Genomic DNA, 14,228 nt, shown 5'->3' on the forward strand with positions numbered 1-14,228 from the left:
ACAAGAGCATTCACAGAACAGACCTGAGCAGAGAACTCCGGCGTCCTCTTTGTGTCTGCAGTTGTGCTGGCCCCAGCCCCTGGAAGCACACGACCAGAGATCGTATTCATTCCCCGAGCAGTTCACATCATCCAGCCAGATCTGCCCGGATCCTTCCCCATAATGAGCAGAGACAGTTGCATTGATGGCATGTCCACATCCCAGTTGTTTGCAAACAACATTGGAGTCTGACAGATCCCAGGAATCATCACAGACTGTCCCCCAGTTGCCATTGTAATAAATCTCCACTCTCCCGGCACAGCGACCTGCCCCATTCACCAGTCTGATCCGCCTGCTCCCTGCAGGGATAGATCCCAGCTGTTAATATGTATTTTCCTACTGAACAGAGAATGTCTGTGAGATTTAGAAATGAATCACCTGAACAAACGACACCGACGTCCTCAGCAATTCCTGCCTGGGCTCTCTCAGACGGGGAGTTGTCACAGTGAGTCAGACAAGTCTCATTTCCTGCACACTGGACCCTTCTCAGCCCCACGGGGCCTGTTCCTTGCTCAGACTTAGGGGGGTTATAAACTTTCTCAGCAGCTCCGCACTGGAGCTGCCTGCACACCACGCTGGCATCGTTCATGTCCCACTGGTCATCCAGCACTCTGCTCCACACACCACGGAGGGAAATCTCAACTCTCCCGTCACACCGGCTCTCTCCATTCAGCAGTGTGAGTGATTCAGAGCGACCTGGGCTCAGGAGAGATGGGAAACACACTGAATAACACTCCCTGTTACACATTAGAAATAATACAGAGTGTGCATGAAATTATGGACTGTTTCTAAAGAAGAAGGTTATCACGCAGTGATCAGAGTGTGTCACAGTGTTAAATGGAACAACTTCTGACAGAAGAAACTTTCTCTTTTGAATCTCTAAGTGAAGCTGCTATAAGGATTGTAACACGCTGAGCTTGCCAGCAGACCCTGTAAATGAGTGAGCGAGGGAATTCTTGCAGGTTACTGATCGGGAAAATAGTCTGTGTGTGGTGGTGGAATGACTGCTGAGGTTTGTAGTCACTTTATCCAGGTTTAAATGTCTGGAAGCCAGTGAATGGTGTCTGCACAGGCACATAGTGGGTGAGCTGTGAATGATTTAGGCAAGTTTGCCATGAGGGAGTTTGGCCAATGGAAGAGCAGGGCTCATGATGGTCAGGAACAGGTTATTGTTGGTAAATTTCCTTAGTTCCCTCTGATCTTTGCTCAGTAGGTGGCAACTTTGTTGGTTCACCTGGGTCCAGTGCAGGAACTCCTAGTGTGAGATAGTTCCTGGCACTGGTGGTTCTGACTGGAGCTGTCCCCTGAAGTGTGGTGTCATCTCTGAGTCCAACGTGAGATTCCAGCTGATCAATTCACACCACACTAAGCAGGTTGGAGGGGGGGGGCAGGGAAGGGGACGTTCTCTGCTGGTGAATATTGTGACACTCTTGGGATGTGAATCTCAGTATTTGAGTGTGTCTCAGAATCAATGAGTCCTACAATAAGGTGGTAGGTTAGGAATCACTCACCGAGTTCAGACCCAGGTGCAGCCAGGAAAGACTGACAATGTTAAAAGACAAGCAGAAGAGTCAGTACAGGGCACACCCACTGGCTGTGTCAGGTACAGTATGTACTAGTAGGGCAACCTGATGGGTGCAGTGTGTGTGCACTGGATCCAAACAGCTCAAAGATCTTGCTAGCCAAATAACATTTCAAGGCTAAGAGTGAAATCCTGGCCCCACTGAAGGCAATGGTAAAATCTCCATTGACTTCAAGAGAGCCAGGAGGTCATCCTAAGACTGGACAGGAGAATACCTGCATGCAGCTAGTGTAGCGTGAGGGTAGAGAGTAGATTTCTAAGGAGGCTCATGGCTATCATTGGATACTACAGCCCCTTGGGAAAGGCAGATGAGATCAGGGCAGATGGAGCTTGTAACAAAGGGATCAGGTGTTTTTACTTAGAAGGGATTTTCCTTCCAGCAGCTGAAGAGAGATTAATAAAACTGGGACTTTTCAGCTTGGAAAAGAGACGACTCGAGGGATATGACTGAGTTCTATGAAATCATGACTGATGTGGAGAAAGTAAATAAGGAAGTGTAAATTACTCCTTCTCATAACACAAGAACTAGGGATCACCAATTAAATTAATAGGCTGCAGGTTTAAAAGAAACAAAAGGAAGTATTTCTTCACACAACGCACAATCAACCTGCGGAACTCCTTGACATAAGATGTTGTGAAGGCCAAGACTATAACAGGGTTCAAAAAAGAACTACATAAATTCATGGAGGATAGGTTCATTGATGGCTATTAGCCAGGATGGGATGGGATGGGATGGTGTCCCTAGCCTCTGTTTGCCAGAAGCTGGGAATGGGCGACAGGGGATGGATCACTTGATGATTACCTGTTCTGCTCATTTCCTCTGGGACACCTGGCACTGGCCACTGTCCTAAGACAGGATACTGGGCTAGATGGACTTTTGACCTGATTTAGTATGGCCATTCTTATGTTCAGAAGTCGTAGGGAGAAATCAGCATCCTCATGTGCTGAGGAGTTCCCTCTGAGAACCAGGGTACGGGCTGGGTAGGAGAGGCAGGGCAGGGCTGTGGGGAATTCAGTTAGGAATGCAGGTAGCAGCATGTGTGAGAAGCAAGAGAGCTATGAGGTGATTTGTCCCCAAGGTACAAAGGTATCAGCTGTGAAGAGGCGAGTAGACGTCTGTTGAGAATGCTGGGCAGGACCCTGTAGACTTAGTCATGGTGTGTAACTGCACCAGTGACACTGGGCTATGTGAGAGACAGTCCTGGAAGCTACGTGTCCATTATTAGGAAGAAGGTTTAAATGCAGGGCTTCTCCAATAAGTTTCTCTGTAAGGATCGTAGTACCAGTATTAGGACCGGCCAGTCAAGAAAGCCCTATGGAAACACTGTACATGGATTTGAAGATGGGGCAGAGAGGGGAGCTGCAAACTTCAGTAAGCAGGAGGGGTCCCTTTGGTGAGGGGAGAAACAGATGATCACAATGGCCTCTTTGGGTCTTAAAACTCTATGGATCTATGTCTCAGACCCAGAAGACGGGCTCCATTTAGCCACACAAAGGAACCAGATTGGCTGGCCATTAAAATTAAGATTTCTAGTGAATTATTTTTTCCCACAAGGCCCCTGCCACTTTCAGTTTCCCAACACGCCTACCACATTGAAAACAATTGGGATGCCTGGAAATCAGGAGCAAGCATTAAATCTCTGGAAGATCTGTCTTTCCTAATGAAAATGGAGCAGTTCCTAGAGGGCATTCCTGAGGAAATAGAAAGGTATATCCTAGATGGGAATCCCAAAACTGTAATCGAGGCAGGGGAGATTGGAACCAAATGGGTGGAGGTGGCGGAAAAGAAAAAAACTAGTAGCAGTTGGAGTGGATATCAGGCTGTTACCTGTATGACCCCTGCCTCATTCACTTTAGAAACTGGAAGGCCTGCAGAGAACGAGCAGGGGAGCGCAGGAAGAACTAGGATGCTCTTGTTAAGAGCTGTGACCGTCATTCAGTAGAACTCAGTTCTATTCCTGATTCTGTCACAGACTTCACAGGTGATGCTGAGCAGGTCTCTTAAACGAATTTTTATGGGGTCTGATTTGCAGAAGTACTGAGCACTCTCAACTGCCACTAGGGCCAAGGCAAGATGTGGCTGCTCAGCTCCTCTGCAGTCAGGCAGTGAGTGTGTGGGGGGGGGGGGGGGGGGGGGGGGGGATGAGCACAGGGCTGTGAGTCAAAATACTGAATTTTATCCTGGCTCTGCTGCTGACTCACTGGGGGGCCTTGGGCAAGTCACTTTGCTTTACTCTCTCAGTATCACCATCTGTAAAATGGAGCTAATAATAATACTTACCCAACTACTTCCCTGGAGTTTTCTGAAGGTTTATTAATGTCTGGACAGTTCTTTGAACCCAAAATATGGTGAGTACTCTGAAGAATCAGGCCCTGAGGGTCACAGGTTGGTGCCCAATCATCCCAAATAAGTAACAAGTTTGGAAGTTTGGCTTTAATCATTGTATGTAAAATGTTTAAAAGCACCTAAATGACATAGGAGCCTAAGTGCCATTTTTAGAAGTGACTTAGGCAACAAGATGTTGAAGTCTCCATGGTTCTTGGGCTCCTACATTACTCAAGAAAAAAGGATTTAAGTCCCTAAGTCACTTAGGCACTTTTGAAAATTTTATTCTTGGACTTCTAAGTGTCTAAGTCACTTCTACAATGGGCATCATAACAGTCTGCTATCTTCCGGGGTGTTATGAAGACAAATTCATTCATGTCTGTGGTGCACTCTGATACTACAGTGATGAGCACCCTAGAAAAGCCCATGAAGAAATTACTAAGTCAGTATGCTGTGCAATGTTTGTACGGTACATATAGTAAATAAGGCCCCAGATCGCATATTGAATGATGAGGATAAAAAGAAACATTTAACAGCTCCCTCATCCCCTGAACCCCAACCTTGTGTGTGTGTGTAGGGGGAATAATAGGATGTGTACATGCAATTAGATTGTATTATAATTTATATGCACAAGGCAGGGACAGGGGCTGACTTAACATTACATGAGTAACCTTAACTCTGGCATTTCCTAATTCTTGAGCATTTGGCTTTGACTGTTGAAGGATTTTTTAAATTTTTTATGTAAGGTAAATATTAGAGCAGTCGACAATCTACAAGTATTTTGAATGCAGTATTTCAGTTTTTAAACAGGTCCAAGATATTGGCATGTGGAAATGGAATGAGAATTTTTATTTAGATTCTAACTAAAATGTCGATTCATTTCAACTTTTGGAAAATGAAAAATTCAATTTTCCTTTTCAGTTTTTGGGTTTACAGGTTTTCCCCCTTCCTTCCCCTTTCTATTTTTTCAATCTTTTCTTCCACTGTAAAACAATAGAAAAAAGTAAAAAAGTGCAAGAAAGCGGCGGCGAGGGGGGGGTGTTGAGTTTTTTTTTCAACTGGAAAGGTGTGACAAAAGTTAAAAAAAAAACCAAAGTGAGATAAAGTGCTACATTTTCTGTGGCGTGCTACCAAAAATACCCTCAGGAACTCAAATGAGAGAAGGGAAATGGTTATTTTCAGCAATTTATAGTTCAGCCAAACCACTGACCCCTTCCCAAACTGCAAAGGCTGCTGCAAACAATGAAGGCAGGAAAGCTTCTCAAGATGGTGTTGAGAATATTTTATAATAGAAATTGTGAAGCAACCTCTATATTGGCGGTCGCTACTAGCTCCCCCTCTAATTACTTTAGCAGTGATTTGGAGAAGGATAGGGACGGTGAATTGGTGACATTTACGTGACCCGAAGGACAAAATGCTGCCCCTGCTCCCCTGCTCTTCGTAAGGACAGAGTTGCTGACTAAAGCTCTTCCTGGAGAATCCAGGGCTTTCCCGGGTCACAACTATTCATTTGTGATAATATTATTCAGTTTAATTTTATGTTTAACATATTTACTATTATTATACGTGTTTTAGGATCTAGCTCCCCCTCCCCTTGCTGTGCCCTGAGGTTCCCCTGCTCTGGGGACAGTGTCATACACTGAGGGGCAGGTGTCCTTAATCCAGCATCTCTCCTGCACTTACCTGAGCAAATCACACTGGCATCATTGTCGTGTGAGCACTGAGAGGCCCCCAGAGCAGTAACAGGGCAATGGCCCAAATGGGGTTCAGTCCCTTTACAGTGAAATGTGTCTGTCCAGACAGAGCCAGTTCCCTTCCCAAAATACGCTTCTCCAGGAGCCGATACAGCAAACCCACAGTCGAGCTGATGACAGAGAACGTTGGCATCTGGTAAATCCCAGCGTGAGTCACAGAGGGTTCCCCAGGCACCAAGAACCTGGATCTCCACCCTCCCTGAGCACGCTGTGCTGCCGTTCACCAGCCGGAACCCTATGAGCCCAGGGGAGAAGGGAGAAGGGGTTTAGAGAGGGAGCCTTGGAGCTATTTTATACCAAATAGTAAAAGAAAGGAAAATCAGGGGGCATTTGATCCCTTTTTCATTATGTTGGCTTGTTTGGGGTTTTGATCCAACCCTATTAAACCCAGCTGCCTACACAGTGAGATCAGTACATTGCTTCACCCTAATCTAGAATACGTCACTGGGATTTTAAAGACATTGTTCTGAATTCTTACGTGAGCATATGACACCAGCATCATTTGTGTGTGAGCATGTCTGATTCACTTCTGATGTCCTGGGACAGTAGAACAGGAGAGACTCATTCCCCACACACTGGAATTCTTCAGTCAAGATCTCGCTTTGTCCTTCTCCAAAGTGACCTCCTCCTGGGATAGATACAGCCATTCCACACTGTAGTTCATTACAGATAACATTGGCAACTTTGAGATCAAAATGTCCATCACAAACTGTGGTCCACGTGTTTCCATGTTTTATCTCCACACGTCCTGAGCAGGCACCATCTCCTCCAACCAGCCGGGGCTTAATGTGTCCTAGAAAGCCAATGAAAGCTGAAAATTATAAAGGGGGTTTGGGAGTTGGGGTACTCAACTGGTATAAAACTTTGCCTAAAAGCTCATTCTGGGTCAGTGGCAAAGTGATAGCAGCAATAGAAATAAAAAGGCAATATATTTTTAAAAATGGAAAAAGTTGGAATTAGAGCAAATCAATATACATTAGAAGTTATGATATGAAGCAAACTGATAAGGGAAGCTAAAGACATCAGGATAAACTCCAAGACTGGGAAGACTATGAAAAATAAGGAGTTTTTTAAGTATATTAGCAACAAACAAACAAATCCTAACAATGCTGTAGGCCCATTAGAAATGGAGATGGTAAAATTGTTAATAATGAGGCAGAAAAGGCAGAGGTGTTCAATACAAGTTTTTGGTTTTGCACAGCAGCAGGATGTCTATTCATATCCTGTGAAGAAGATGAATCTCTCTCCAATCTATTGGTACCTAAGGAGCATGTTAAATGGCATTTACCAGGGATCAACATTTTTTTTTTTTATCAGCAGGCCTGAATAGCTGATAAAACCACAGAATAATAGAAATTTAGGGTTGGAAGGAACCTCAAGAGGTCATCTAGTCCATCTCCTCATACCAACGGAGGTTTAAGTATACCTAGGCCACCCCGATAGATGTTTGTCTAACTTGTTGTGCAAAGTCACCAATTATGGGGATTACACAACCTTGCTACGTACCCTGTTCCAGTACTTAATTATCCCTATAGTTAGAAAGTTTTTTCCTAATATCTAATCTGAATCTCATTTGCTGCAAGGTAAGATGATTATGTCTAGTCCTACCCTTGGTGGATATGAACAACAATTGACAAACAATCTTTCAATTATTTTAAGACTGTTATCAATTCACCTCTCAGTCTTCTCTTCTCTAAACTAAAAATGTCCAATTCTTTCAACATTTCCTCATAGATCATGTTTTCTAAACCTCTTACTCTGTTTGTTCCTCTCCTCTGGACATTCTCCAATTTGTCCTTATCTTTCTTAAACAGTGATGAGCAAAACTGGACACAGCTGAGGCCACACCAGTGCAAAGTAGAGCGGGACAATTACCTCCTGTGTCTTACATGTGACATTCTTGTTAATACAATTCAGAATGACATTTCCCTTTTTCACAACAGCATCACAGCTTTTCAAATTGTGATCTGCTATAACCGCAAGATCATTTTCTGTAGAACTTCTGCCTAGTCAGTTATTTCCCATTTGGGGTTTTTTACATTTGATTTTTCCTTCCTAAGTCTAATGCTTTGCACTTGTCTTTACTGGATTTCAATTTACAGATTTCAGACCAATTTTCCAGTTTATCAAGATCATTTTGAATTTTAACCCTGCCTTCCAAAGAGCTTGCGAGCCCTCTCAGCTTCATGTCATCCACAAATTGTGTAAGTGTATCTCTACTCCATCACCCAAGTCATTTACGAAAATATTGAATAGTACCAGACCCAGGACAGTGTTATTTTGTATTTATCCATAGGAACACAGCAATCACAGAGAAAAGAATAAAGCAACTGAAGGCCTACAGGCCTATGTCTTATCTAAAGCTCAGCTTTTCCCTCACAACCTGGGCTGACTCAGCTTATCCCAGGAACCCCTGCTTCTGGGGATTGTGATTCAGTCTCCTTCCCTGCAGACCCTGCCTCACCCCCTCTGTTCATCAGGCTCCCCTGTTAACAATTCCCAAGCTCTCTGTTTAAGATTTCCCACCTCAGGGGCCCATCCCAAGGAAGGGGGCTTGTGCTCAGCTTGGCCAGATGCAAAAGTTCAAAAGCCCTGACACCTGTATTGTCAGTTAAGTACCAGTAACTGGGTTCTATGAAACCATTGTCTGCCGTCCTGGGACATGTGGGGAGCTCAGGTGGGGGTTACCCTTTGAACCCTGGTAGGAAATGTGAAAATAGCAGTAAAAGGGACTGAGGTACACATAATATTCACAGAAATACAGATATTTCCCATGTTCTTTGCAGGGCTCATAGTGGACAAAGAACTGAACGTGAGCTCCCAGTGTGACACTGCTGCAAAAACAGCCAAGGTGATCCTTGTATGTGTAAACAGGGGAGCAATGAGTACAGGTGGCTGAAATGCAGGATTTTCAGTGTACAGGAAATTTTACTATTTTAAAATTTCCTGTGAATTGGAAATCCAGCTACAATTTTGTTTTGGAAACTCCAGCCCAGGGTGTATCCAACATGAAATTTGCTCCCAGAAACCCCAACAGATGCGGAGTGACACTGACATCCTTGTCAGTTTCACCACTGTTAACATCAGGACAAGCATGTCAATTTCTCACAGCCAGGGGCTCTGGGGCAGCCTCATCATGTGGTCTATCCTGGACTGGGGACCCCTGGGCTTCTAGACTCCTTGTCCAGCTGGCAGCCTAAATAGCCCAGTCCAGGATATTCTGCAAGGCAAGGCTGCCCCAGAACCAGGGACACCGGAACCCATCCCAGGACTTCCAGGATCCCTGATGCAGACCCTGGAGCCGAGCCTTGGTTAGAGCTGGGGCTCCCAGGGCTTGCAGGTTCCTATCCCATGGCAGAGAGCCTGAAAGCATTGGCAGGGCTGCCCTGGAGGTACAGACCCTAGAAAGACCAGGGTCTCCAATGCTGGGGCAATCTGTATGGTGGGGCTGCCCGAGAGCTGCAGATCCTAGAAGACTGGGGTACCCAGCCCCGGGACAATCTGCATGGCAGGACTAACAGGAGCCACCAGGGAACCTGGCAGGGAACCATGGACATTTCCATCAGACCCTGCTTGAGGTTTCGAGAAAGTTCATTGAACCTGATTCACTTTCATGATAAATGTTGAGTTCAACAAACTGGCATTTTCCAATGAAACTCTGGTTTGCCAGATAATTTCCAACCAGCTCTAGTAGAGAGATGTTTTTTCCTCTGTGTACAGCACTGGGGAGACAGATACTGCATCTGCTTTTAGCGTCCACAATGTAAGAAGGATGTTAAAAAATTGGAAAGGGCTCAGAGAAGATCCACAATAATGATTCCAGGGCTTGAAAATGTACCGTACAGTGAGAGATTTAAGGAGGTCAATCTGTTTAGTTTATCAAAAAGATGACCTAGACGTGCCTTGATTTCAGTGTATAGATACTTTCACATGGACAAAACACTGCATACTAAAGGCCTTCTTAATCTAGTGGGGAAAGGCATAACAAGAATCAATGGATGGAACTTAAAGCCAGATAAATTCCTATTAGAGGTAAGGCATACATGTTTCACAGTAACACTGATGAAAAATTGGAACAAACAAGGGAGGCAGAAGATTCTCCACCTCCTGAAGTATTCAGAACAAAATTGGATGCCTTTTTGGAAGATGTGCTTTAACCAAACACAAGTTGAGATGAAGTACAGGAATAATTGGTTTATATTCTATAGCCTTTGTTACCCAGGAGGTCAGACGAGATCTAAAGCTTCCTTGTGGCCCTAAAATCTACACAGCTATGAATCAAAAAGAAAGGTGAAGTTTGCAAAGTGAAGCACTCAAACATTTAGAATGCCAGACAAGTACTTGTCTGTGAAATCTTCATTAGCCCCTTTTGTGACTATGCTTACAGGTTCATTGTCCAGAACATGAACCTGGCAAAAGCGTGGTTGGTGTTGCAAGAACACAAACACTCATGAGAAGTGCATAAACACATTCCAGAAGGGTGATACCAGAACACCCTGATACAGGGTTATGGTGTAAACACACTCCCCAAAGATGATGAAAGGAAAAAAATCACCCTCCCAAAGATAAGGTCAGGATGACAGGGTGATGGATAGAGATGTTTTGATCAAACCAACATGGAAAAGGTAAAGGGTGATAACTAGGTACGTCAGAGGGGCAATGCATAACTTGTTTGTATCAGGTCACAGAGGGGGTGTCTTTTACTGGCCTCGGCGGGGGGCAGTGGAAAATTTCGCCACTCACTGAGCCAAGTCCATTGTAAGGGGCATAGAGATGCCAGTGTATCTGTAGACATTGATCCGGGGAGCTAGTACCGTGCTTTGTCAGCAATAAACCTGAACGAGCGCCTTCACCACTGAACCGAGTCTGTGGTCTTCTTGGGCAGTTCGATCGAGACCTGCTGTGTCAGCTGTCTGTGCAGAGCTGAAAACACAGACAGAGAGAAAATACGCACAACCAACAGCTGACAACACGTGGGAGGTAGGGAAGTGTTATTATCTCCATTTTACACATGGACAAACAATGCCCAGAGACACTATGGACAAAATTATCAAAAGCATCCACTCATTTTGGGTGCCTAACTTGAGATACCCACGTCCTGGCTTTTGAGAGTACTTAGGCTTGTTTAGCACAGCTCCCACTTCCTTCAGTTTAGAGCTGTGAGTGCTCAGCACTTCTTCAAATCAGATGCTCATGGTCTCAAGGGGGCCACCCATAAAATGAGGAACACACAATTAATGACCACCTGGGAAACATTTGGTTTAAGTGACTTGCCAAACATCACATAGGAACTCTGTGGCAGAGGCAGGGATAGAATCCAATTCCCCAGGGCAGCATCCAGCTGCCTTAACAAGAGACCCTCCTTTCTCTTTCTGCAATCCCCTGCCTCATACATAGCACACTTCACAGTTTCTGCAACAAATGAGGCCAGGGTCCTATAGACAACAGCATCCTTCACTCCACAACCCTGATTCAGAGCACTATCTATACTGTGGAGAAAAGAGCATGTTATCATGTAATCAAAGACTATATCTTAATGCATTCGTATAAGTGGGCCAAACTAGAGCTGCAAAGACAACTTCAATTCTGCCATTTCCTTATTTTTTACAGCTCAACGTTGCAACCTTAATGTTCTTAAAAGTAATGTTTTGTGCATAATTTCCTAGGTTTTAAAAAAAGCAAACTGAAAAAACAGAAGTTCCAAGATGCGGAATCATGTTGAAACCCACACGGATCATCAGCAGGGTTGGAACCTTTAGATCCTCCATACAAACCTCTGCCACTTGAGCTAATGGAGTAACTGACAGCAGTAGTAACTTGTCATCCTCTTTGTGCACCGGCACTAGACTGGGAACAGAAGATTTTTTTGGAGGGTTTGACAAATATTTGCTGACAGCAGGGGAATGGCAAAACTCAGGGATGCTGGGTTCCATTCCAGGCTCTGGAGAGGTGTGTTCTCTAGTGGTCACAGACCCCTCTTCCCCTGTTCTCCAAAGCCTAACTCCTTGTGCCTCCACCCCTCCAACCTGTCCCAGTCCTGTCTCTTCCCCATCCCTTTCTCTGTGTCCCAGTCCCATTCTTCTTGTCTACCCAGTTCTAGTCTCCACTCCTCAAGCTTCTCATCCCCAGTCCCAGTCTCTTTGCCAAGCCAGTCCTAGACTTCACCTCTGGCTTCCCCAGCCAAGTCCCAGTTTCCCCCCTGTTCTCTGTGCTGCCCCTCCCCTCTAGGGTCCTCATCTGATCTGTTTCTCACTCTTACCCTTGCCTTGGGTTGTCCTGTCTGCCCCAAGCCCCAGTTTCCCTCCCTGGATGCCTCATCCAGTCTCAGGGTTTCTCTCTACACACACTTAGTCTGTGTCAAACTGGGGTGTAAATTTACCTCGCACTAGCCTGCTGCACATTGAGTGTCCGTGTGGAGCCTGCTGCTGCACACTAACATTTCCCTAGTGCTGTGAAACGGGAGTAGATCAAAGCACACTAGGGAACTGTCAGTGTTCGGCAGCATGGTCCACATGGGCACTTAGTGCATGGCAGGCCAGTGCAGGGGAGATTTACACACCAGCTTGCCACAAACTAAATGTTCATGTAGATCTGCTCTCAGTCTCCCCCACCCCACCCTGGCTGCTTATTCCAGTCTCGTCGCCCAGTTAGTTTTAGACTTTCCCCACACTCTGACTTCTTATCTGGTCTGTCTCTCCTCACCCACCCCCACTTCCTCCCCACTGGTTCCCAGTCCCAGACTCCTTGTCCAGTCAGTCCCAGTCTCCCCCAGCTCCCAGCCTCCTTGCTCAGCAAGTCACAGTCTCTGTCCCCTGACTCTTGTTCTATTTACCCTGCCTAGCCAGTAATAGTCTATTCCCCCTCCCTCCTCCCAGTCCCAGTCTCCTTGCCCAGCCAGTTCCCACCTCCCCCTTTCTCTCCCAGTCCCAGTTTCTCACTTCCCACCAGTATCCAGTCTCAGAATGTCCATCTGGCCCCCGGCCACCCCACAGGCTCCTGGTCCCAATCTACTCTCCTCCTCTCATCCCGGTCTGATTCTTGTCTCTTCAACATTCAATTCAGGTGGTTTCCTTTCTGCACTGTCTGGGCCCAATGGGGGAAGACAGTCTCCCTGGGACAGAGTTCCGGTTGTGACAGATGAGCCTGCACTCAGATTGTGATGCTGGCAGATCAGGTGCCAGCTCATGTCAAAGCCCCAGGTCTCACTGAATGCTTACAAATGCAGAGCCTGGCCAATTCGCGTGTGTATTAGTATTGATCAAAGTGATTATTAAATGTGTAAATGTATAAGAGTGTTTAATCTTCAAGAAAACTAGTAGGATGTTATTTGCATTGTTCTCACTTATCTGTATCCCGTTATAATGCAATAGCAAACATTTACACTATGTATTGCCCTGTAACTAAATAACCCATCAAACGAGAAAGAAGCCTTGTGGAATGCAAATGAAGAACTTTCACAGAAAAGTGCTAATTTCAAAGCAAGTGGTCATTGTGTGTGATGATCGGAGGCAAACACTCTAAATGCATTCCTCACTCTCTGTCAGCAAAGGAAGAGTCCACGTGGGTAGTGACCCCGTCAACTTGTTTTCTGTGAGAAGAAGCTATAGCTATGAATTCAGGGAAAGATCCTTCATCTTTGGACTGTCTGGATTCTAACCGGGTGGAATAATTGAACGAAAAGATGGAGATCCCCAGAGTTATTCTGGGTAGCCCTGAGAGACTTTTGGGAAACTGGCAGATGACTACATCTCTGCTACAATTTTGAATTATGGACCGTGGCCACTGGGAGCTGCGGGCGGCCGTGCAAATGTAAACAAACTATCTGGCGGCCCGGCAACTGATTACTCTGACGGGCCACATGCGGCCTGCAGGCTGCAGGTTGCCCACCACTGGTCTAAGGGCACTGTCTGTGACTCATGGTAAGACTGTTATAGTAATCCAGGCACAGGTGCCGGCTTCCAATTGTCCTGGGGGGTGCTCAACTCCTGCTCTGCCCCCAGTCCCGTCCCCACTCCACCCCCTCCCCAATGCTCCCCCCTGCCCCACCTCTTTCTACCCTTCCCCCGAGCGTGCCCCATTCCTGCTCCTTCCCCTCCCTCTCAGTGCCTTCTGGGCGCCACGGAACAGCTGATCGCAGTGGGTGGGAGGCATAGGGAGGGAGAGGGAAGAGTTGATTGGCGGAGCCACCAGCAGACAAGAGGTGCTGGGGCGGGGGAGCTTGGCTGCTGGTGGGTGATAAGCACCTGCTATTTTTTTCCACAGAGTCGGTGCCTATGAATCCAGGAGTTTACATTTGTTACTGGCCTGGTGAAATCTAATTATAGACCACACCACCAGTTTGCAGTGTCTGCCGTTTTCTGACAGTCTGCCCTGAGGTAGGCACTCACAGTCATGAGCCTCTCCAGACAGTGTAACACTGATCTCTTAGACATCAGTTAGTCCCCCAAAGAAAGCTGACTGAGGTAATTAGATAAGAAGGCTAGCAGGCTGGGTGGATAAAGAGCCAAGTAGCCCATCAGCTGAAATC

The 14,228-nt window shown here is 46.0% G+C and overlaps 1 protein-coding gene across 1 annotated transcript in view; it reads right to left on the minus strand.

Moving 5' to 3' along the window:
- Window positions 1–14,228, minus strand: part of LOC135886914 (scavenger receptor cysteine-rich type 1 protein M130-like) — a 40,593-nt gene that overhangs the window by 15,163 nt on the left and 11,202 nt on the right. The window contains exons 2-5 of the mRNA XM_065414726.1: window positions 6,162–6,494; window positions 5,631–5,936; window positions 418–735; window positions 15–338 (exon numbers count right to left, since the gene is read on the minus strand). Of these exons, the coding sequence (XP_065270798.1) occupies window positions 15–338; window positions 418–735; window positions 5,631–5,936; window positions 6,162–6,494 (1,281 nt within the window). The remainder of the gene's footprint in view (window positions 1–14; window positions 339–417; window positions 736–5,630; window positions 5,937–6,161; window positions 6,495–14,228) is intronic.

This window comes from Emys orbicularis, chromosome 1 (assembly GCF_028017835.1).
Source record: "Emys orbicularis isolate rEmyOrb1 chromosome 1, rEmyOrb1.hap1, whole genome shotgun sequence".
NCBI lineage: Eukaryota > Metazoa > Chordata > Testudines > Emydidae > Emys > Emys orbicularis.